Source organism: Oncorhynchus mykiss, chromosome 11, assembly GCF_013265735.2.
Source record: "Oncorhynchus mykiss isolate Arlee chromosome 11, USDA_OmykA_1.1, whole genome shotgun sequence".
Lineage (NCBI taxonomy): Eukaryota > Metazoa > Chordata > Actinopteri > Salmoniformes > Salmonidae > Oncorhynchus > Oncorhynchus mykiss.
The window spans coordinates 68,791,373-68,816,227 of record NC_048575.1 but is presented as its reverse complement, the minus strand read 5'-3'; the positions used below and the strand labels follow the sequence as shown (position 1 = coordinate 68,816,227).

The 24,855-nt window shown below is 43.0% G+C and overlaps 1 protein-coding gene across 2 annotated transcripts in view; it reads right to left on the bottom strand.

The window, feature by feature from the left end:
* The window catches only part of LOC110535101 (protein patched homolog 1), a 160,113-nt gene that overhangs the window by 31,106 nt on the left and 104,152 nt on the right, over nucleotides 1–24,855 (bottom strand). For both annotated transcript variants that reach the window (XM_036936202.1, XM_036936201.1), the window contains 4 exons: nucleotides 21,286–21,404; nucleotides 16,818–17,442; nucleotides 15,858–16,167; nucleotides 5,952–6,094 (listed from right to left, as the gene is read on the bottom strand). In XM_036936202.1, coding sequence (XP_036792097.1) covers nucleotides 5,952–6,094; nucleotides 15,858–16,167; nucleotides 16,818–17,442; nucleotides 21,286–21,404 — 1,197 coding nt within the window. The remainder of the gene's footprint in view (nucleotides 1–5,951; nucleotides 6,095–15,857; nucleotides 16,168–16,817; nucleotides 17,443–21,285; nucleotides 21,405–24,855) is intronic.

Here is a 24,855-nt window from a genome sequence, read left to right as displayed (position 1 = left end):
AACAGTAAACACTGTTTAAAAAAGAATAAAGACATTTCAAATGTCATATTATGTGCAAATAGTTACAAAAGGGAAAATAAATAAACATAAATATGGGTTGTATTTACAATGGTGTTTGTTCTTCACTGGTTGCCCTTTCCTTGTGGCAACAAGTCACACATCTTGCTGCTGTGGTGGCACACTGTGGTATTTCACCCAATAGATATGGGAGTTTATCAAAATTGGGTTTGTTTTCCAATTCTTTGTGGGTCTGTGTAATCTGAGGGAAATATGTGTCTCTAATATGGTCATACATTTGGCAGGAGGTTAGGAAGTGCAGCTCAGTTTCCACCTCATTTTGTGGGCAGTGTGCACATAGCCTGTCTTCTCTTGCCTGCGGCAGCCGTTCTCAATAGCAAGGCTATGTTCACTGAGTCAAAGCTTTCTTTATGTTTGGGTCAGTCACAGTGGTCAGGTATTCTACCGCTGTGTACTCTCTGTTCAGGGCCAAATAGCATCCTAGTTAGCTCAGTTTTTTGGTTAATTCTTTCCAATGTGTCAAGTAATCATATTTTTGTTTTTTCATGATTTGTTTGGGGCTCTGTGGGGTCTGTTTGTGAACAGAGCCCCAGGACCAGCTTGCTTAGTGGACTCTTCTCCAGGTTCATCTATCTGTAGGTGATGGCTTTGTTATGGAAGGTTAGGGAATTGCTTCCTTTTAGGTGGTTTTAGAATTGAACAGCTCTTTTCTGGATTTTGATCATTAGTGGGTATCAGCCTAATTCTGTTCTGCATGCATTAGTTGGTGTTTTACATTGTACACTGAGGATATTTTTGCAGAATTATGCATGCAGATTTTCTAATTTTCACAACCATAAAGGGCAATGGGCTCTTTGACTGATTTAAGTATTTTTAGCCAGATCCTAATTGGTATGTTAAATGTTATCTTCCTTTTGACGGCATAGAAGGACCTTCTTGCCTTGTCTCTCAGATTGTTCACAGCTTTGTGGATGTTACCTGTGGCGCTGATGTTCAGGCCGAGATATGTATAGTTTTTTGTGTGCTAGTAGGGCAACGGTGTCGAGATGGAATTTGTATTTGTGGTCCTGGTAACTGGGCCTTTCTTGGAACACCATTATTTGTGTCTGTGTGATCCGACCCGCTTCCCAGTCCTTGACTGTCTGGGCCCAGGTCTGACAGAATCTATGCAGAAGATATTGGTGCTGCTGTAGGCCCTCCTTGGTTGGGAACAGAAGCACCAGATTATCAGCAAACAGTAGACATTTTACTTCAGATTCCAGTAGGGTGTGGCCGGGTGCTGCAGACTGTTCTAGTGCCCTCACCAATTCGTTGATATACATGTTGAAGAGGGTGGGTCTTAAGATGCATCCCTGTCTAACCCCACGGCCCTGTGGAAAGAAATGTGGGTTTTTTTGCCAAATTTAACCACACACTTGTTGTTTGTGTACTTGGATTTTATAATGTCGCATGTTTTTCCTCCAACACCACTTTCCATCAGTTTGTATAGCAGACCCTCATGCCAAATTGAGTCAAAAGCTTTATTGAGGGCAACAAAGAAGACTTTGCCTATGTTTTGGTTTGTTTGTTTGTCAATTAGGGTGTGGTGAATACGTGGGCTGCCGTATGGTAATTTGGTAAAAAGCCCATTTGAAATTTGCTCTGTACATTGTTTTCATTGAGGAAATGTACGAGTCTGCTGTTAATGACAATTCAGAGGATTTTCCCAAGGTTGCTGTTGACGCATAGTTATTGGGGTCAAATTTATATCCACTTTTGTGGATTGAGGTGATCAGTTCTTGGTCCCAAAAATTGGGGAAGATGCCAGAGCTAAGGATGATGTTAAAGAGTTTAAGTATATCCAATTGGAATTTGTGGTCTGTATATTTGATCATTTCATTGAGGATACCATCAACACCACAGGCCTTTTTATGTTGAAGGGTTTGTATTTTGTCCTGTAGTTCATTCAATGTATTTGTAGAATCCAGTGGGTTCTGGTAGTCTTTAATAGTAAATTCTAAGATTTGTATTTGTTCATGTATATGTTTTTGCTGTTTGTTCTTTGTTATAGGGCAAAAAATATTGGAGAAGGGGTTTTCCCATACATCTCCGTTTTGATAGATAACTCTTCATGTTGTTGTTTGTTTAGTGTTTTCCCAGAAGTGGTTAGAGTCCATGGATTCTTCAGTTGCATTGAGCTGGTTTCTGACATGCTGTTCTATCTTTTTCTGTAGTGTATTTCTGTATTGTTTTAGTGATTCACCGTACTGAAGGCGCAGGCTCAGGTTTTCTGAGTCTCTATGTTTTTGGTTGGATAGGTTTCTCAATTTCTTTCATAGGTTTTTGCATTTTTCATCAAACCATTTGTCATTCTTGTTAATTTTCTTGAAAATGTTAGATTTGATAGGGAAGCTGAAAGATCAAATATACTGTTTAGGTTTCCTTCTGCCAAGTTTACACTTTCACTATTACAGTGAAACATTTTGTCCAGGAAGTTGTCTAAAAGGGAATTCATTTGTTGTCGCTTATGGTGTGTGGTCATCCACACCCCCTCCCAAAATGGTTGCTGTACCATTTTTCCCCATTGTATTACTTGACATAGATCCAGAAAAATCAGATGTGTAAATCTAGTAAGGCCAGAACTGGCATAGTCCCTTTTTTGGTAGGTTTCCACACTACTGCCAAGAGATTAGCTATAGGTGTGTCTACCATAGGAGTCCCCTCGAAGCCTACCCTCTATCTCTGTCTCTGAAACACACACATCGCCAGCTCCCATATAATACCCTCGGTCATAAGGAATCCCTCCCCAGAAAGCTGTGGTGTGCTGGGGTTGGAAAATACCTGTTCTTAATTTGAAAGGGGGGAAAAAATACAGTTACTACTGTACAGTATATGCATGCACACCTTGACACAAAAATGCACACACGTACTCTCTCTCTCACACACACACACACACACACGCGCAGAGTGTTGTCTGAAAGAGATCAAGTAGGTCTCAGCTCCTCTTCACTCATTGAAGGGGGATGTGGCAGCAGAGAACAGAGAAAATTAACAGAGAGAGGGGAGAGAAGAGAGAGAGAGAGAAAAGGATAAACAGGAGAGAGAAAGAGAAAGAGGAGAGAGAAAGAGGAGAGAGGGGGAAAGAGAGAGAGGTCTGTCTTGCATTAAGGATACGTGACAACTGTATGTCTTTCACCTCTAGCGTCGAGCAAACCCGTATCCGGGAGCGTAATCATAGCCTCAAGCACATTACCATAACGCAACGTTAACTATTCATGAAAATCGCAAATGAAATGAAAGAAATATATTCACTCACAAGCTTAGCCTTTTGTTAACAACACTGTCATCTCAGATTTTCAAAATATGCTTTTCAACCATAGCTACACAAGCATTTGTGTAAGAGTATTGATAGCCTAGCATAGCATTAAGCCTAGCATTCAGCAGGCAACATTTTCACAGAAACAAGAAAAGCATTCAAATAAAATAATTTACCTTTGAAGAACGTCGGATGTTTTCAATGACGAGACTCAGTTAGATAGCAAATGTTCATTTTTTCCCGAAATATTATTTGTGTAGGAGAAATCGTTCCGTTTTGTTCATCACGTTTGGCTAAGAAAAAAATCTGAAAATGCAGTCTCTACAACGCCAAACTTTTTACCAAATTAACTCCATAATATCGACAGAAACATGGCAAACGTTGTTTAGAATCAATCCTCAAGGTGTTTTTCACATATCTATTCAATGATAAATCATTCGTGGCAGTTGGGTTTCTCCTCAGAAGCAAACTGAAAAATACTGCAGCTGGAGATTACGCAATAATTGCGACGGAGGACACCAAGCGACCACCTGGTAGATGTAGTGTAAAATGGTCAATCTTCCAATGATATGCCTACAAATACGTCACAATGCTGTCGACACTATGGGGAAACGACAGAAAGTCTAAGCTCATTCGTGGCCCATTCACAGCCATATAAGGAGTCATTGGAACACAGCGCCTTCAAAATCTGGGGCACTTCCTGTTTGAAATTTCATCTTGGTTTCGCCTGTAGCATCAGTTCTGTGGCACTCACAGACAATATCTTTGCAGTTTTGGAAACGTCAGAGTGTTTTCTTTCCAAAGCTGTCAATTATATGCATAGTCGAGCATTGCTTAAAACGGGAACATTTTTTTTATCTAATAATGAAATACCGCCCCCAGAGTTCCAAGAAGTTAAGCTGTCATGGGAAGCCCATGGAGGACGGCCGGCACGCCTCCCAGGCCCTGACTGTTTTGTGACATCTAGGCCAGTTGTTCACCAACAACCAACCAAAGGCAAAAGCCTTTCTAACTAACAGAACAACATCTATAGCAGATCACCATTTGGGAAATACTGCTAGGCTACACAATTAGAGAGACTCCAGGAGGCGTTATATTGTAATCTATTTCCCCTTCCTCTGTCTAGCAGCTTACTATCACACTCAGCTAGGAACTCGGAACACGGTAAAGCTGTTACACAGTCTTATCTGAAGCAGAAGGGAACACAAAGACACACTATGGTTAGAGTCGGGCATCTCTAGCCTGTAGATAGCAGAAAGTGGCTTAATAGCTTTTTCAGAGGATGGTTTGCAGTCCCGGTAAGGGCTTAACATTTCTGAGAGAGAGAGAGAGAGAGAGAGAGAGAGAGAGAGAGAGAGAGAGAGGAAGAGGGAGAGGGAGAGAGAGAGTGAGAAAAAGAGAGGGAGAGAGAGGGAGAGTGAGAGAGAGAGAGAGAGAGAGAGAGGAAGAGGGAGAGGGAGAGAGAGAGTGAGAAAAAGAGAGGGAGAGAGAGGGAGAGTGAGAGAGAGAGGGAGAGTGAGAGAGTGAGAGAGAGAGAGAGAGAGAGAGAGGGAGAGAGAGAGAGAGAGAGGGAGCGGGAGAGAGAAAGAGAGGGAGAGAGAGAGAGAGAGAGAGAGAGAGAGAGAGAGAGAGAGAGAGAGAGAGAGAGAGAGAGAGAGAGAGACTCATTTCCATAGTTCCTTTAGACCGTTTAGTTTTATCTAACTTGCGACTGAGGTCACTTGAAATTAACTCTAATCATGACTGACTCACAAAACAAAAGGAAAATTCATACAATCTCTGGTAGGCTGGCCTACTAACCCCAAGTCAAGTCAAAAGAGTTACTACGCACATTACGCACAAAGACCCACTCAGTATCCCATTCTCCAAAGATTTGTCAAATCTAATTTTGTACAATCCTACTGTACCACTGCTACATGCCAGGACAAGAGATGAGAAGGACATGATAATAGAACTTTACAGAGCATCAACATGCATTCTTGACAGGCAGACAGGCTTGCTTGGGAGTAATCATCAAGTTATCCCCTGGTTAAAGTGAATGACATACGATCCAGCACCCACCTGGTTCAGATAAAGGATTTTCAGTATACTGTACTCCCACCAAGTTGAAATGGGTGTTGATCACAAACTCACTCTGTTTTAATAAATGGGTTGGAGACCAGTCTCACCTGAAGCAGTGAAAGGGTTTAGTTGGTATTAATAAATGGCTTTCACCTGGTTGAAGTAAAAGGGTTTAGCCCAATATTAATAAATGGCTTTCACCTGGTTGAAGTGAAAGGGTTTAGCCCAATATTAATAAATGGCTTTCACCTGGTTGAAGTAAAAGGGTTTAGCCCAATATTAATAAATGGCTTTCACCTGGTTGAAGTGAAAGGGTTTAGCCCAATATTAATAAATGGCTTTCACCTGGTTGAAGTGAAAGGGTTTAGCCCAATATTAATAAATGGCTTTCACCTGGTTGAAGTAAAAGGGTTTAGCCCAATATTAATAAATGGCTTTCACCTGGTTGAAGTAAAAGGGTTTAGCCTGATATTAATAAATGGCTTTCACCTGGTTGAAGTTCAAGGGTTTAGCCTGATATTAATAAATGGCTTTCACCTGGTTGAAGTTTAGTCTGGTATTAATACATGTCTTTCACCTGGTTAACGCTGATGGGCCTTTCCCTGCGTCCGGTCTGTACCAGTAGTTTGTAGGCCAGGACCCCGTCGTCTGAACCGTTCCTGTAGCTGCTCTGTGTGATCCAACCTGCTTCCCAGTCCTGGTCAAATGCTTCCTGCAGAGCTGTAGACACAGAACCACAACTATAACACAACTATAACAAAACCCAGACTGGTCTCATAGACTAGACGTAACATAATACACGTAAATCCGGGACAATAAATTATAAATGACCTGAGCCCTAGGACCATGCCCCAGGACTACCTGACATGATGACTCCTTGCTGTCCCCAGTCCACCTGACCATGCTGCTGCTCCAGTTTCAACTGTTCTGCACTATTATTATTCGACCATGCTGGTCATTTATGAACATTTGAACATCTTGGCCATGTTCTGTTATAATCTCCAACCGGCACAGCCAGAAGAGGACTGGCCACCCCACATAGCCTGGTTCCTCTCTAGGTTTCTTCCTAGGTTTTGGCCTTTCTAGGGAGTTTTTCCTAGCCACCGTGCTTCTACACCTGCATTGCTTGCTGTTTGGGGTTTTAGGCTGGGTTTCTGTACAGCACTTTGCGATATCAGCTGATGTACGAAGGGCTATATAAATAAATTTGATTTGATGATTTGATATACGTTATGCTTGATATGGTTACATAAGATAGAAGGTTAATCATTACTGCAGTGGGCTAAATCACAAAAGTATACACCTCACACACATTGTTGTATTTGTATTTATTATGGATCCCCATCAGCTTCTGCCAAAGCAGCAGCTACTCTTCCTAGGGCCCAGCAAAATTAAGGCAGTTTATACAATTTTAAAACATTACAATACATTCACAGATTTCACAACACACTGTGTGCCCTCAGGCCCCTACTCCACCACTACCACATATCTACAGTACTAAATCCATGTGTATGTGTATGTGTGTGTGTGTGTGTGTGTGTGTGTGTGTGTGTGTGTATGTGTATGTGTATGTGTATGTGTGTGTGTGTGTGTGTGTGTGTGTGTGTGTGTGTGTGTGTGTGTGTGTGTGTGTGTGTGTGTGTGTGTGTGTGTGTCGGTGACAAAATGTGTGTTGCTTCACAGTCCCGCTGTTCTAAAAGGTGTTTTTAAAATTGTTTTTTAAATCTAATTTTACTGCTTACGTCAGTTACTTGATGTGGAATAGAGTTCCATGTAGTCATGGCTCTATGTAGTACTATGTGCCTCCCATAGTCTGTTCTGGACTTGGGGACTGTGAAGAGACCTCTTGTGGGGTATGCATGGGTGTCCAAGCTGTGTGCCAGTAGTTCAAACAGACAACTCGTGATGAAGTCAATCTCTCCTCTACTTTCAGCCAGAAGAGATTGGCATTCATATTAATATTACTCTCCGTGTACATCCAAGTGCCAGCCGTGCTGCCCTGTTCTGAGCCAATTTCAATTTTCCGAAGTCATTTGTGGCACCTGACCACACTACTGAACAGTAGTCAAAGTGTGACAAAACTAGGGCCTGTATGACCTGCCTTGTTGATGGTGTTGTTAAGAAGGCAGAGCATCGCTTTATTAAAGACAGACTTCTCCCCATCTAGCTACTACTGCGTCAATATGTTTTGACCATGACAGTTTACAATCTAGTGTTAGTCCAAGCAGTTTAATCATCTCAACTTGCTCAGTTTCCCCATTATTTATTACAAGATTTAGTTGAGGTTTAGGGTTTAGTGAGTGTTTTGTTCCAAATACAATGCTTTTAGTTTCAGAAATATTTAGGGCTTGTAATGAATACTCAGGGAGAAAAATGTGTAGATTCACGCGCAGTGCGCAGCATATGTTTATTAAGCCTTCACAGAAGGCAGGCAATGGTCAAACACAGGTAGACAGTAAAAAACAAACAATACCTCACAACCCTACAAACAGAAAGAATTGAACTAAATAGGGAGCTGATGAGACCAGGTGAGAAACTAACACAGGTGAAATCAATGAACAAAAATTAAGAACACCAAGAAACAGGGCTACATTCAAGAACACAAAGAAAAAGAACACAAGGTTGACTAAGAAAAGAAAAGCAGAACCTTACAAGGCTAACTTATTCCTTGCCACCCACTCTGAAACTAACTGCATCTCTTTTTTGAGTGTTGCAGTCATTTCAGTTGTTGTAGTAGCTGATGTGTATATTGTTGAGTCATCCGCATACATAGAAACTCTGGCTTTACTCAAAGTCAGTGGCATGTCGTTAGTAAAAATTGAAAAAAGCAAGGGGCCTAAACAACTACCCTGGGGAATTCCTGATTCTAGCTGGATTATATTTGATAGGCTTCCATTAAAGAACACCCTCTGTGTCTGTTAGACAAGTAACTCTTTATCCACATTATAGAAGGGGGTGTAAAGCCATAACACATATGTTTTTTCAGCAGCAGACTATGATCAATAATTTCAAAAGCTGCACTGAAGTCTAACAAGACAGACCCCACAATCATTTTATCATCAAGTTCTCTCAGCCAATCATCAGTCATTTGTGTAAGTGCTGTGCTTGTTGAGTGTCTTTCCCTATAAAGCATGCTGAAATTCTGTTGCCAATTTGTTTACTGGAAAATAGCATTGTATCTGGTCAAACACCATTTTTTCCAGAAGTTTAGTAAGGGTTGGTAACATGCTGATTGGTTGGCTATTTGAGCCAGTAATGGGGGCTTTACTATTCTTGGGTAGCGGAATGACTTTAGCTTCCCTCCAGGCCTGTGGGCACATGCTCTCTAGTAGGCTTACATTGAAGATGTGGCAATATCATCTGCTTTTATCCTCAATCATTTTTCATCTAGATTGTCAGACCTTGGTGGCTTGTCATTGTTGATAGACAACAATAATCTTTTCACCTCTTCCACACTGACTTTACAGAATTCTTGTCTTTCATAATTTGGTCCGATATACTTGGATGTGTAGTGTCAGCGTTATGGGCGTAAAAAAAGAAAACACCTGTATCATGTCAGATATAGAGTTGAAATGTATTCCATTTTGAGTTTGCATCCCAATATTACACTATATACATCACAGAAGACTGAAATATAACAAAACTGTTTGACATAGAAACACCGGATTTTCAGCAGGTGTTTTTAAACAATGTTTATTCATTATGAAATTAAAAAAATATTAATAACATTCCACCCATGAGGCAACTAGGTTATTTGACTGGGCTATGGCAAAACATACTATAGCAAAAACGAAAGGAAGGTGGTTGGTCAGACGTATAACACGAACGTCCAGCAACCCAAAGGTTGCATGTTCGAATCTCATCATGGACAACTTTAGCATTTTAGCTAATTACAAACATTGCAACGACTTACTACTTTTTAGCTACTTTGCAACTACATACTGTAACATGTTAGCTAACCCTTCCCCTAAGACTAATCTGGACCCCTAACCCTAAAGCTTTTAGCTAACCCTTCACCTAACCTTAACTCCTAACCCATAGAGCTAGCGAATGCTAGCGTTAGCCAACTAGCTAACGATAGCAAAACAAATTGGGATTCAGAACATATCATTCGTTTGGCAAATTTGTAACATATTGTGCAAATTGTAATTCATAACACATCATATGATTTGTAATTTGTAACATACTTACAGGATAATATGAAATGCTCTGAGACCATGTTGAAAAACTATTCATCATAACACACAAAGCAACAATAAGATAACCATAACATAACCAAACATCACAAAACAACCTTAACATTACCATATCATAACTATACATCACAACATATTAAACACAACCCCACTCTAGTCTACAAAACAGAACTGAACACACCATCATGACCACATCAAAAACAGGACCACATTCTACACATTCTAGACCAACAGAACTATCAACATGTTACATTCAATGTATTTTTTGGCACTAGGTAAATGTCTGCGTGCATTTACTGTGAACACTGAGACTGTACCCACTTTAAGTTACAGTTTTAACTAGGGATGCATGATATATCGGTGAACATATCGGAATGTCTAGTTTAGCAGCAATGTTATTAAAAACCGATGCATACCTATATAATGTACAGTGCCTTGCAAAAGTATTCATCCCACGGAGCACCATTAAATCCATTATAAAAAATGGAAAGAATATGGCACCACAACAAACCTGCCAAGAGACGGCTACACACCAAATCTCACAGACCAGGCAAGGAGGGCATTAATTAGAGAGGCAACAAAGAGACCAAAGATAACCCTGAAGGAGCTGCAAAGCTCCACAGCGGAGATTGGAGTATCCGTCCATAGGACCACTAAGCCGTACACTCCACAGAGCTGGGCTTTACGGAAGAGGGGCCAGAAAAAAAGCCATTGCTTAATGAAAACAATAAGCAAGCACATTTGGTGTTCGCCAAAAGGCATGTGGGAGACTCCCTGAACATATGGAAGAGGGTACTCTGGTTAGATGAGACTAAAATTGAGCTTTTTGGCCATTGAGGAAAACGCTATCTCTGGCGCAAACCCAACACCTCTCATCACCCCCAGAACCCAATCCCCACAGTAAAGCATCCTGCTGTGGGGATGTTTTTCATCGGCAGGGACTGGGAAACTGGTCAGATTTGAAGGAATGATGAATGGAGCTAAATACAGGGAAATGCTTAAGGGAAACCTGTCTTCCAGAGATTTGAGACTGGGACGGAGGTTCACCTTCCAGCAGGACAATGACCCTAAGCATACTGCTAAAGCAACACTCGAGTGATTTAAGGGGAAACATTTAAATGTCTTGGAATGGCCTAGTCAAAGCCCAGACCTAAATCCAATTGAGAATCTGGTACGACTTAAAGATTGCTGTACACCAGCGGAACCCATCCAACTTGAAGGAGCTGTAGCAGTTTTGCCTTGAATAACAGGCAGAAATCCCAGTGGCTAGATGTGCCAAGCTTATAGAGACATACCCCAAGAGACTTGCAGCTGTAATTGCTGCAAAAGGGGGCTCGACAAAGTATTGACTTTGGGGGGGTGAATAGTTACGCACGCTCACATTTTCAGTTTTTTTGTATTATTTCTTATTTTTATTTTATTATTTTACCTTTATATAACTAGGCATGTCAGTTAAGAACAAATTCTTATTTACAATGACCGCCTAGGAACAGTGGGTTAACTGACTTGTTCAGGGGCAGAATGACAGATTTTTACCTTGTCAGCTCGGGGATTAGATCTAGCAACCTTTCGCTTACTGGCCCGAAACTCTAACCACTAGGCTACCTGCTGCCCCGCCGCCCCATTTGTTTCACAATAAAAAATATTTTGCATCTTCAAAGTGGTAGGCATGTTTTTAATTCAAATGATACAAACCCCCCGAAAATACAGTGCCTTGCGAAAGTATTCGGCCCCCTTGAACTTTGCGACCTTTTGCCACATTTCAGGCTTCAAACATAAAGATATAAAACTGTATTTTTTGTGAAGAATCAACAACAAGTGGGACACAATCATGAAGTGGAACGACATTTATTGGATATTTCAAACTTTTTTAACAAATCAGAAACTGAAAAATTGGGCGTGCAAAATTATTCAGCCCCTTTACTTTCAGTGCAGCAAACTCTCTCCAGAAGTTCAGTGAGGATCTCTGAATGATCCAACGTTGACCTAAATGACTAATGATGATAAATACAATCCACCTGTGTGTAATCAAGTCTCCGTATAAATGCACCTGCACTGTGATAGTCTCAGAGGTCCGTTAAAAGCGCAGAGAGCATCATGAAGAACAAGGAACACACCAGGCAGGTCCGAGATACTGTTGTGAAGAAGTTTAAAGCCGGATTTGGATACAAAAAGATTTCCCAAGCTTTAAACATCCCAAGGAGCACTGTGCAAGCGATAATATTGAAATGGAAGGAGTATCAGACCACTGCAAATCTACCAAGACCTGGCCGTCCCTCTAAACTTTCAGCTCATACAAGGAGAAGACTGATCAGAGATGCAGCCAAGAGGCCCATGATCACTCTGGATGAACTGCAGAGATCTACAGCTGAGGTGGGAGACTCTGTCCATAGGACAACAATCAGTCAGTCGTATATTGCACAAATCTGGCCTTTATGGAAGAGTGGCAAGAAGAAAGCCATTTCTTAAAGATATCCATAAAAAGTGTAGTTTAAAGTTTGCCACAAGCCACCTGGGAGACACACCAAACATGTGGAAGAAGGTGCTCTGGTCAGATGAAACCAAAATTGAACTTTTTGGCAACAATGCAAAACGTTATGTTTGGCGTAAAAGCAACACAGCTCATCACTCTGAACACACCATCCCCACTGTCAAACATGGTGGTGGCAGCATCATGGTTTGGGCCTGATTTTCTTCAGCAGGGACAGGGAAGATGGTTAAAATTGATGGGAAGATGGATGGAGCCAAATACAGGACCATTCTGGAAGAAAACCTGATGGAGTCTGCAAAAGACCTGAGACTGGGACGGAGATTTGTCTTCCAACAAGACAATGATCCAAAACATAAAGCAAAATCTACAATGGAATGGTTCAAAAATAAACATATCCAGGTGTTAGAATGGCCAAGTCAAAGTCCAGACCTGAATCCAATCGAGAATCTGTGGAAAGAACTGAAAACTGCTGTTCACAAATGCTCTCCATCCAACCTCAGTGAGCTCGAGCTGTTTTGCAAGGAGGAATGGGAAAAAATTTCAGTCTCTCGATGTGCAAAACGGATAGAGACATACCCCAAGCGACTTACAGCTGTAATCACAGCAAAAGGTGGTGCTACAAAGTATTAACTTAAGGGGGCTGAATAATTTAGCACGCCCAATTTTTCAGTTTTTGATTTGTTAAAAAAGTTTGAAATATCCAATAAATGTCGTTCCACTTCATGATTGTGTCCCACTTGTTGTTGATTCTTCACAAAAAAATACAGTTTTATATCTTTATGTTTGAAGCCTGAAATGTCGCAAAAGGTCGCAAAGTTCAAGGGGGCCGAATACTTTCGCAAGGCACTGTATTTAAAATCCAGGTTGTAAGCCAACAAAATAATAAAAATGCCAAGGAAGTGAATACTTTCGTAAGCCACTGTAGGTATATGACGTAATGATGCCACGTAAAATGTTGCTCTACACTTGTAACACAGCATTCCTAACCTAGCCCACACAATGTCTGCTGTGTGTATCGAGCAGTCAAGAAGTCGAGCAAAGAGTAAAAACATTTCAGCGAGACAACTCAAAGGCGAAATCCATTAAAGCCAAGATAATGAAATTCATTGCCATTGACAATCAACCGTTCTCTGTCGTGGGAGATGTTGGCTTTCACCGACTGGTCGAGCACCGGTACACACTACCAAGTGCGCTACTTTTCAGATGCTGCCCTACCGGATTTACACAATAATAGTTTCACTGCTATTAGCTTCACGACATACATACTATGGAACACCGTTTGGGTCTTTGCATGTCAAAAATGATACAGTAGCACTGTCAAAAGATTTGCAAAAATGTCTGCAAACAAGCAAATACTGACCACAAATGATGTGCTTACAATGCCACGTTGGTAAAAGCATTGTTTGTTTGCCCGCAACGTCTGGGGTAGCAAGCTAGCTTTAGCTTGGTACCTAGCTAGCACAAATACAACCAGCCTGAAAACAATGACCAGTAGAAACTGCAGTCATTTCCACTATTCTTAGCAAGGATTTAAGAGTCCTTGTGAGTAAGTATTAGCCAGGTTGTCACTTGTTGTTCGCCTATTGAAATTGAACTTCAGTTCATGAAAATAAATAGCTAGCCAGCTACTTAACCCTGTTGCCCAAAGCTAACATTATAAGCAGCCAGCTAGCTTCATCCGACTAGTGAGACTCGGCCTGACCGGGTTATGTGTTGTAAAGCTAGCCACAATAAGGATTATGCACAGTAGTGGAATTTGAGGTTTGCCTTCAAAATAAAATTACCTCTCTGAAAGAGATGCAGAAGGTTACAATTGGTGGAATCATGCAATATTTAGACTAGGTAATGTTAAAAAGGTTGGAATGTGAAGCAATGAAATGTAGCAATCAATCTACTCGGTGACACCCACAGAACAAAACTGTGAATAGTTTTACACGAATATTAGCGGTGTAGCTCTTATTGCGGGACTGTGACAGTGTGTAATCGCCTCCCCAGTCAGCCAATTATCTGTATTGACATTCATGTTGCACTGTACAGCTTTACCTAAGGATTGGGGATTGATGAAATGGGATAACAGTCTACCCAATACCCAATATATTTTTTCCCAATGTCCTCCTCAGAGTTATCAGACTCCAAAACATCTAAGCAGTATTGTTTTTCCTCCGAAACCTTTACCCTTACCTTAACCATTCAGAATGAGTACCTACATTTAACCCTATCCCAAACCTTTACCCTTACCTTAACCATTCAGAATGAGTACCAACATTTAACCCTATCCCAAAACTTTACCCTTACCTTAACCATTCAGAATGAGTACCAACATTTAACCCTATCCCAAAACTTTACCCTTACCTTAACCATTCAGAATGAGTACCAACATTTAACCCTATCCCAAAACTTTACCCTTACCTTAACCATTCAGAATGAGTACCTACATTTAACCCTATCCCAAACCTTTACCCTTACCTTAACCATTCAGAATGAGTACCAACATTTAACCCTATCCCAAAACTTTACCCTTACCTTAACCATTCAGAATGAGTACCAACATTTAACCCTATCCCAAAACTTTACCCTTACCTTAACCATTCAGAATGAGTACCTACATTTAACCCTATCCCAAACCTTTACCCTTACCTTAACCATTCAGAATGAGTACCTACATTTAACCCTATCCAAAACCTTTACCCTTACCTTAACCATTCAGAATGAGTACCTACATTTAACCCTATCCAAAACCTTTACCCTTACCTTAACCATTCAGAATGAGTATCTACATTTAACCCTATCCAAAACCTTTACCCTTACCTTAACCATTCAGAATGAGTACCTACATTTAACCCTATCCCAAACCTTTACCCTTACCTTAACCATTCAGAATGAGTACCTACATTTAACCCTCATTTGACGTTTGGAGAAATGGAACGATACAGATCATCAGGAGAAACAAAGACACTTTGAAATTTGACGTTTGGAGAACGTGGATGAATGTCTAATTCTGCAGTAAGCAACAACACCAGTAGCAGGTCTCTCGCTCAGTCTTTCTCTCTGTGTATGGCTGTGGTTTGTTTGCATGCTTGTGTCTGCTTGATCTGGAATCTCAGCACAAAGTGTTGAAAGTGTTCAATCTCTTTCAAATGTCTGAGTTGTGAGACTAGTAATCCACAGTTTATTAGTCAATGTGCCTCTGTTTCAGCCCTACACACACACAGAGGGATAATGATTGTGTAATTACACACATTTCTCCCCACCGTGCTACTTAGTGCTTTGTATAAGAGCAGGACAAACACAGTATTTAACTCTGACATGTTTTTTCTTTCAAGTAGAACTAGCTGGGAATATCTCTCTCTACCTCTTAATTTCTCTCCTTCATGCTCTCTATCTCCACTTCATTCTTTCTCTCCTCCTGGCCTCCCCCTCTTCCCCTGTCTGCTCCACCTGGCCTTTCTGGGACAGAAAGGTGTAAAGTCTCCCCCTGCTCGCTGTCTGGGTCCAATTGGTCCAGCCATCTCTCACCGAGCAATATTAAACACAGCTCTCTGTAACTCACCCACTCTGCAGCTCCCACCCAGCCACACACACGCACACACAAATGCACACGCAGACACAGATGAATATACACACGTACATGTACAAGCACTTCAACCCTCACCAGTGTCGTGTACTTGTCCTCACAGAGCCTCTAGGCTTAGTTCATGTTGCTGGGAAACAACTGCAGCTAATGAGGACAAAGTGTGTGTGTGTGAAAGCCTGTATATGTCTATGTACTGCATATCTATCGCCCCTCCTGGCTCACCTTGCAACCAGTCCCTGAAGTAGTGGAGCCACATGCGTGGTAGCTGTCCGTCGTCCTCTCTCAGTACATAGGGGACTGTGTTAAAGCTGTGGTGCAGCTGGTAGAGCAGTGGCTGGGCCTGGGAGTACTCCGCCCGCTGGGTCACCACGTACATGTTGTAGAAAGAGAAGAACTTGAACTGGGCCCCGATGAAGTCGTACTCGCTGGTCTCCCTGGGAACGATGTCGGTCAGCTCCAGCCCGTCCCGCACCCGTGTGGTCCCGTACAGACTGACCACCAGCAGGGCCAGGAACAACAGGATGACCACCACCTGGAGTGAGGGATGGAAGGGAGGAGGGAGTGAAGGGGGGGGGGGGGGGGGGGTTATTGAGGGAGATAAGTGCACTACACCAAACACGGGTGGTCCTTTACAGACTGATGTCCAGCAACCACAGAAACATCCAATGTGAACTGGAGATGAGTGTTAAGTGCAAAAGTTGTGCACTATATAGGGAATAGGGTGCCATTTTAGAAGCAGTCACACCACGTAGCTACCACTATCAGGACCTGTTTTACTATCCCAGTTAGTGACCCATCTCAACACCCTAGCAAGTCTAATGTAGTGTTTGACTACAGGCTGAGTCAGTCAGGTCAGGTTAACGGCCCACCCAGGAGATAAGAGAGAAGTGTTTTTAGTCCGATACTGACCACAGACTAAAAGCCGGGTAGTCAGATACTACATTAGTCTTGCTAGGGTGTTGAGATGGGTCACTAACTGGGATAGTAAAACAGGTCCTGATAGTGGTAGCTACGTGGTGTGACTGCTTCTAAAATGGCACCCTATGCCTAAGAGATATGATTCATAGAACGTACTGGAACAGAGCTAGCTCCGTGGTTAACTAGCTCTGATTCAGCAGGCTGGGAAAGGTAGCCACTGCTAGTGAGGAACACGTACACACACAGAGAGACATACAGACTGACCTTGGTGGTGGGCTGCAGTAGGAAGGGGGCGTAGTGCTTCTCGGCAAAGGAGGCCAAGGTCCACCGGGAGCAATGGGGTTCCAGACAGCGTAGCCCCAGAGAGGCCCCTCCAAACTGGGACAGCAGATCCCTGGTGGAGCTAGCACTCTCCCCCGACACACACACCACCTCCCCCGCTTGGGGGGAGACAGTGGGGATGCCAGAGGATGACTGGGGAGGAGAAGGGACCGAGCCTGAACCACGGCTACCGTGGTTGTTGACGTGACCACTGCTACTCCCACTCCGGCTGAGATGGTTGCTGTGGTGGTTGTTGTTGTTTCCGTGACTGGTGTTGGGGTTGTTGGCGGGGCCGGTGGCGACAGGCATGGGTGTGAAGGGTTGTACGGAGATCTGCGATCTGGGTTCGGCCGTAGTGTAAAAGGCCTGAGTCCTGGGGTCGTACTCTGTCCTCAACTGGACAGTAGACTGCATGGTGATCTGAGTCTGCTGGGAGAAACCATGGCTGCTGTAGGACGGGGGTGAGCTGCTGTATGTGGGAGGGGTGGTGTGGTAGGAGGGGTGAGGGGGGCTGTAGCGACTGCTGTCCGCTCCGTCCACGTGGACCTGGGGCTCGATCTGGATCACCCTGTTAGGGACACAGACAGAGAGACAGACCATTAGCACTGGGGCTGGAGTCAAACAGACAGACAGACAGAAAGACAGATAGCATTGGGGCTGAAGACAGACAGACAGACAGACAGACAGACAGACAGACAGACAGACAGACAGACAGACAGACAATTAGCACTGGGGCTGGAGACAAACAGAAAGACAGACAGACTGACAGTTAGCACTGGGGCTGGAAACAAACAGAAAGACAGACAGACAGAAAGACAGACAGAGAGTCAGACAGACAGACAGTTAGCACTGGGACTGGAAAGAAACAGAAAGACAGTTAGCACTGGGGCTGGAAACAAACAGAAAGACAGACAGACAGTTAGCACTGGGGCTGGAGACAAACAGGAAGACAGACAGACAGTTAGCACTGGGGCTGGAAACAAACAGGAAGACAGACAGACAGTTAGCACTGGGGCTGGAGACAAACAGACAGACAGTTAGCACTGGGGCTGGAGACAAACAGGAAGACAGACAGACAGTTAGCACTGGGGCTGGAGACAAACAGGAAGACAGACAGACAGTTAGCACTGGGGCTGGAAACAAACAGACAGACAGTTAGCACTGGGGCTGGAGACAAACAGGAAGACAGACAGACAGTTAGCACTGGGGCTGGAAACAAACAGAAAGACAGACAGACAGTTAGCACTGGGGCTGGAGACAAACAGAAAGACAGACAGACAGTTGGCACTGGGGCTGGAAACAAACAGAAAGACAGTTAGCACTGGGGCTGGAAACAAACAGAAAGACAGACAGACAGACAGACAGTTAGCACTGGGGCTGGAGACAAACAGGAAGACAGACAGACAGTTAGCACTGGGGCTGGAGACAAACAGAAAGACAGACAGACAGTTAGCACTGGGGCTGGAAACAAACAGAAAGACAGACAGACAGTTATCACTGGGGCTGGAAACAAACAGACAGTCAGACAGACAGTTAGCACTGGGGCTGGAGACAAACAGGAAGACAGACAGACAGTTAGCACTGGGGCTGGAGACAAACAGAAAGACAGACAGACAGTTAGCACTGGGGCTGGAGACAAACAGAAAGACAGACAGACAGTGAGCACTGGGGCTGGAAACAAACAGAAAGACAGACAGTTAGCACTGGGGCTGGAGAAAAACAGAAAGACAGACAGTTAGCACTGGGGCTGGAGAAAAACAGAAAGACAGACAGACAGTTAGCACTGGGGCAGGAGACAAACAGACAGTCAGACAGCCAGACAGACAAACAGACAGTTAGCACTGGGGCAGGAAACAAACAGAAAGACAGACAGACAGTTAGCACTGGGGCTGGAGACAAACAGAAAGACAGACAGTTAGCACTGGGGCTGGAGACAGACAGACAGACAGACAGTTAGCACTGGGGCTGGAGACAAACAGACAGTCAGACAGAAAGTTAGCACTGGGGCTGGAGACAAACAGAAAGACAGACAGACAGTTAGCACTGGGGCTGGAGACAAACAGAAAGACAGAAAGACAGTTAGCACTGGGGCTGGAGACAAACAGACAGTCAGACAGACAGTTAGCACTGGGGCTGGAGACAAACAGACCGTCAGACAGACAGTTAGCACTGGGGCTGGAGACAAACAGAAAGACAGACAGACAGTTAGCACTGGGGCTGGAGACAAACAGACAGTCAGACAGACAGTTAGCACTGGGGCTGGAAACAAACAGAAAGACAGACAGACAGTTAGCACTGGGGCTGGAGACAAACAGACAGTCAGACAGACAGTTAGCACTGGGGCTGGAGACAAACAGACAGTTAGCACTGGGGCTGGAGACAAACAGACCGTCAGACAGACAGAAAGACAGACAGAGAGTTAGCACTGGGGCTGGAGACAAACAGAAAGACAGACAGACAGTTAGCACTGGGGCTGGAGACAAACAGAAAGACAGACAGACAGTTAGCACTGGGGCTGGAGACAAACAGAAAGACAGACAGACAGTTAGCACTGGGGCTGGAGACAAACAGACAGTCAGACAGACAGTTAGCACTGGGGCTGGAGACAAACAGACCGTCAGACAGACAGAAAGACAGACAGAGAGTTAGCACTGGGGCTGGAGACAAACAGAAAGACAGACAGACAGTTAGCACTGGGGCTGGAGACAAACAGAAAGACAGACAGACAGTTAGCACTGGGGCTGGAGACAAACAGAAAGACAGACAGACAGACAGTTAGCACTGGGGCTAGAAACAAACAGAAAGACAGTTAGCACTGGGGCTGGAAAAAAACAGAAAGACAGACAGACAGTTAGCACTGGGGCTGGAGACAAACAGAAAGACAGACAGACAGTTAGCACTGGGGCTGGAGACAAACAGACAGTCAGACAGACAGTTAGCACTGGGGCTGGAGACAAACAGGAAGACAGACAGTTAGCACTGGGGCTGGAGACAAACAGACAGTCAGACAGACAGTTAGCACTGGGGCTGGAAACAAACAGAAAGACAGACAGACAGTTAGCACTGGGGCTGGAGACAAACAGGCAGTCAGACAGACAGTTAGCACTGGGGCTGGAGACAAACAGAAAGACAGACAGACAGCCAGACAGACAAACAGACAGTTAGCACTGTGGCAGGAAACAAACAGAAAGACAGACAGACAATTAGCACTGGGGCTGGAGACAAACAGACAGTCAGACAGACAAACTGACAGTTAGCACTTTGGCATGAGAAAAACAGACAGACAAGACAGTTAGCACTGGGGCTGGAGATGTTTGCCTCTGTGAGTGTATTTAACATGTGCCTCTGTGAGTGTATTTAACATGTGCCTCTGTGAGTGTATTTAACATGTGCCTCTGTGAGAGTATTTAACATGTGCCTCTGTGAATGTATTTAACATCTGCCTCTGTGAGTGTATTTAACATGTGCCTCTGTGAGTGTATTTAACATGTGCCTCTGTGAGTGTATTTAACATGTGCCTCTGTGAGTGTATTTAACATGTGCCTCTGTGAGTGTATTTAACATGTGCCTCTGTGAGTGTATTTAACATGTGCCTCTGTGAGTGTATTTAACATGTGCCTCTGTGAGTGTATTTAACATGTGCCTCTGTGAGTGTATTTAACATGCGCCTCTGTGAGTGTTTAGCAGCTGAACATGCACAAGCAGGCAGACAGGCAGACAGACATGTAGACAGGCAGGAAGTCAGTCAAGCAGACAGGCTGACAGACACGTAGACAGGCAGGAAGTCAGTCAGGCAGACAGGCTGACAGACACGTAGCCAGGCAGGAAGTCAGTCAGGCAGACAGGCTGACAGACACATAGACAGGCAGGAAGTCAGTCAGGCAGACAGGCAGACAGACACGTAGACAGGCAGGAAGTCAGTCAGGCAGACAGACACGTAGACAGGCAGGAAGTCAGTCAGGCAGACAGGCAGACAGACACGTAGACAGGCAGGAAGTCAGTCAGGCAGACAGACACGTAGACAGGCAGGAAGTCAGTCAGGCAGACAGGCTGACAGACCGGCAGGTGATGTTTAATAAAGAGAGAGAAGGATAAACAGACAGCCAGACAGAAAACCCGACATTAAGAAAACTCAGTGAGGGGGATTTGAGGTAGAGAGAGACACTCAGCTGTAATCACATGGAAGAATACAACACACAACACACCCTTTTCAGCCACAGGGTGAAGTTCAGCGCTATAGCACGATTGAAATGTAAAGGTAATTTCCGATTGAGCAGACATATGCAGTGTTTACCATGAATCTCCGCTAACGCAGGAAAACTGCCTTTATACTTCTGTCATGCTGTAGCGGAGCCCTTCAGCATTACGGATTGAATCTAGCTCATAGTGTGTGTGTGTTTGTGTGTGTAACCTGTAGAAGCAGCAGAAAATGTCAAAACGCCGGTCCTCTCTGCGATACAGGTCCATACTGAGGATGGCAGGGAAGATGAGCAGCACCATAGCAAAGTTAAACACGACCACCACCGCAGCCTGGTCAGGGAGAACACATACAGGGAACAAGGTGTTAAATTAACTCATCAGGTTGCCATGACCTATGTGAAGGAGGAAGGGGGTAGTTCATATTGCTCCTAACCCTACCCTTATCGCACCGGCCCCTCTAAACACACACGCACGCACACACATACCGGCATGCACACCCACATACACACACAAAGTGTACATATTTCATATCATAACACTGAAGTAAGAGATAAAGTGAGTTAACCAACATAAAAAAAATACTACAGCCTACTATAGAATACTATAGTACTTGGTTTCATAGTATTCTGTAGTTGTCACGGATCCCTCCGGAACTTTCATCACGCACACCTGTCCCCTATTCCCACTGATTAGTACTTGAAACCAAAGTGTGCCCTTTTGTTTCCATTGTCTGTCGATTATTGTTACAATGTCCGTGGGTGTGTGTGAGTACTTGTGTTGTGTGTTTTGGGCAGATGATTACGGGTCTCGTCCCGTGTGTTAATCATTGTGCGTGTGTGTATTTATACTAGGGACTCCTCACTCTTTTGTTTTGGGTTTCGACCGTGTTTTTTGTTACGTGTTTGTTTGGTCTTCGTCCCCGTGCCTGTACACGGCACGCCGTAATTTGGGCCTAATAAAAAACATAATTTTTTTCCTGCGTCTGTCTCCCGATCCTTCATGCCAACGTGACAGTAGCGAACTGAAGTATATCCGTAGAATACTATACTCCACACTGCAGTATCCCTCGATCCTGTAGTGCTTACTATAGAATGTTGTAGTGTACTGTACAATGCTAAACTGGACACTACAGTATGCCGCGATCATACTGTAGAATACACTACACACTGTAGTACCTTTCAGTCATTACAGTTTTTCTCAATCACGTACAAGCATTTTTTTACCTGTGTTGAAACATATCTATAGCAAAACAGCAATGATCAAATACTTTCTCTGGTGGCACAGCTGGCGCTGCAGTACAGCACCCTTAGCCACTGCGCCACCCAGGAGGCCCTGTCAATTGTCATACTTGAGTAAAAGTAAAGATGCCTGAATAGAAAATGTGTTATACTGATAAGTGCGTGAACTGGACCGTACTGATGTCCTGCCTGAGCATTCAAAATGTAACAAGTACTTTTGGATGTCAGGGAAAATGTATGAGGTAAAAACAACATTATTTTCTTTAGAAATGTAGTGGAATAAAAGTAAAAGTTGTGAAAAATATAAATAATAAAGTAAAGTACAGATACTACAAAAAACTCCTTAAGTAGTACTTTTACTTATTTACTTTACACCACTGCACCTTTCCTTATATCTAGTGTGGAATGTCTTTCTGTGCGTCAATGGAAAATTTATAAAACTATGAGAATGATACCAATGAATGAACACAGCACACAATGTGCTTAATGTTTATTTCATTTTTTTATCAGGAATAATTTTTGATATGTATGACGTTTAGGTGAAATATACATACGTGGAGAGTAATTGCCCACAATGCTGCACCTTTGGATAGTTGCATTTCCAGTTTTGATCATCTTGATTTAGTGACTGCAAAGAAAATGAATTGATCTACTGGGATTTTTTTAAACACAGACTAACTTTCTGTATTGTCTGCTTGGACATGTTTTTTGCAGGCAGTCGTGTTCTTTTGATGAATGTAGTTGCAATTTTTACAGTGTAATATAGTTTTGATGAATTTATTTTGGTTTTGAAAAGGAAAATACATTTTGAAAATGTATTTAGTGTTTTGCAAAATGCCACAGAGTTCTGTGACTTTTGGACTCTCTGAAAGTCAACAACATTGTTACAAAAAAGCTATTACGCAATTGAGGAAAAACTGTAATAGCACTTACTGTAGATTTTTAGACTGTCCCATAAGACATTTTACCATATTGTACTATAATACCTACTATAGTTTACAATAGTATATTGTGGTGGGTACTATGGTAGGCCTACAAATAAATGTATGTGTACTATGATAACTTTGTAAATAATGTCATTTATTTATCCATATTACTCTACTCTGCAATGACAATCACGTGCACAATTAACGTGTTGTACTGTAAATATATATCCACTGAACATATCGTGCAACGCTGTGTACTACTCCCTTCACAGAACAGCGCAAACTGGCTCTAACCAGAATAGAAAGAGGAGTGGGAGGCCCCGGTGCACAACTGAGCAAGAAAACAAGTACATTAGAGTGTCTAGTTTGAGAAACAGATGCCTCACAAGTCCTCAACTGGCAGCTTCATTAAATTGTACCCGCAAAACACCAGTCTCAACGTCAACAGTGAAGAGGCGACTCCGGGATGACGGCCTTTTCAGCTGTGCTAACACAATTACAAAAGGGTTTTCTTTTAAATTATAAACTTGGAATAGCTAACACAACGTGCCATTGGAACACAGGAGTGATGGTTGCTGATAATGGGCCTCTGAGATTGAGAACTGAGAGATTGAGAACTGAGAGATTGAGAAACAGCTTCTATCTCAAGGCTCAGACTCAGACTGCTAAACAGCAATCACTAACTCAGAGAGGCTGCTGCCCACATTGAGACCCAATCACTGGACACTTTAATAAATGGATCACTAGTCACTTTAAACAATGCCATTTTAAATAATGCCACTTTAATAATGTTTACATACCTTACATTACTCATATCACATGTATATACTGTATTTTACACCATCTACAGCACCTTGCCTATGCACTCGGCCATCGCTCATCCATATACTTACATGAACATATTCTCATTCACCCCTTTAGATTTGTGTGTATTAAGTAGTTGTTGGGGAAATGTTAGATTATTTGTTACATTTGTGTGTATTAGGTAGTTGTTGGGAATTGTTAGATTAGATATTACTGCACTGTTGGAACTAGAAGCACAAGCATTTCGCTACACTCTTATTAACATCTGCTAACCGTGTGTATGTGACCAATACAATTTGATTTGATTTGATGTGTACGCCTACGTAGATATTCCATTCAAATCAGCCATTTCCAGCTACAATAGTCGTTTACAACATCAACAATGTCTACACTGTATTTCTGATCAATTTTATGTTATTTTAATGGACTTTTTTTTTTTGCTTTTCTTTCAAAAACCAGGACATTTCAAAAGTGACCCCAAACTTTTGAACGTAGTGTATATCATAGTATACTATAATATTTGTTCATGTGTTAGAGTGTAAGAGGTGGACCTAGAGGAAAGAAAATGAGAAAGGGAGCGTGAGTATAGAGAGACAGAGTGAGAGGAGTAGAGAGACGAGGGTGGGGTTAGGCTGGGTCCCTGCCCAGAACACAATCTGGATCCTGTGTGGCTGCCAGACCACTGAACACACACACTAGTCCTGTGTATGTGCCAGACCACCCAGGTAGACAGAGGCCTGCAGGGCTTGAGGTGATGAGCAGCCACTAGGGCTCGCAGACAACACACATACACACACCCCTACACACGTTCTC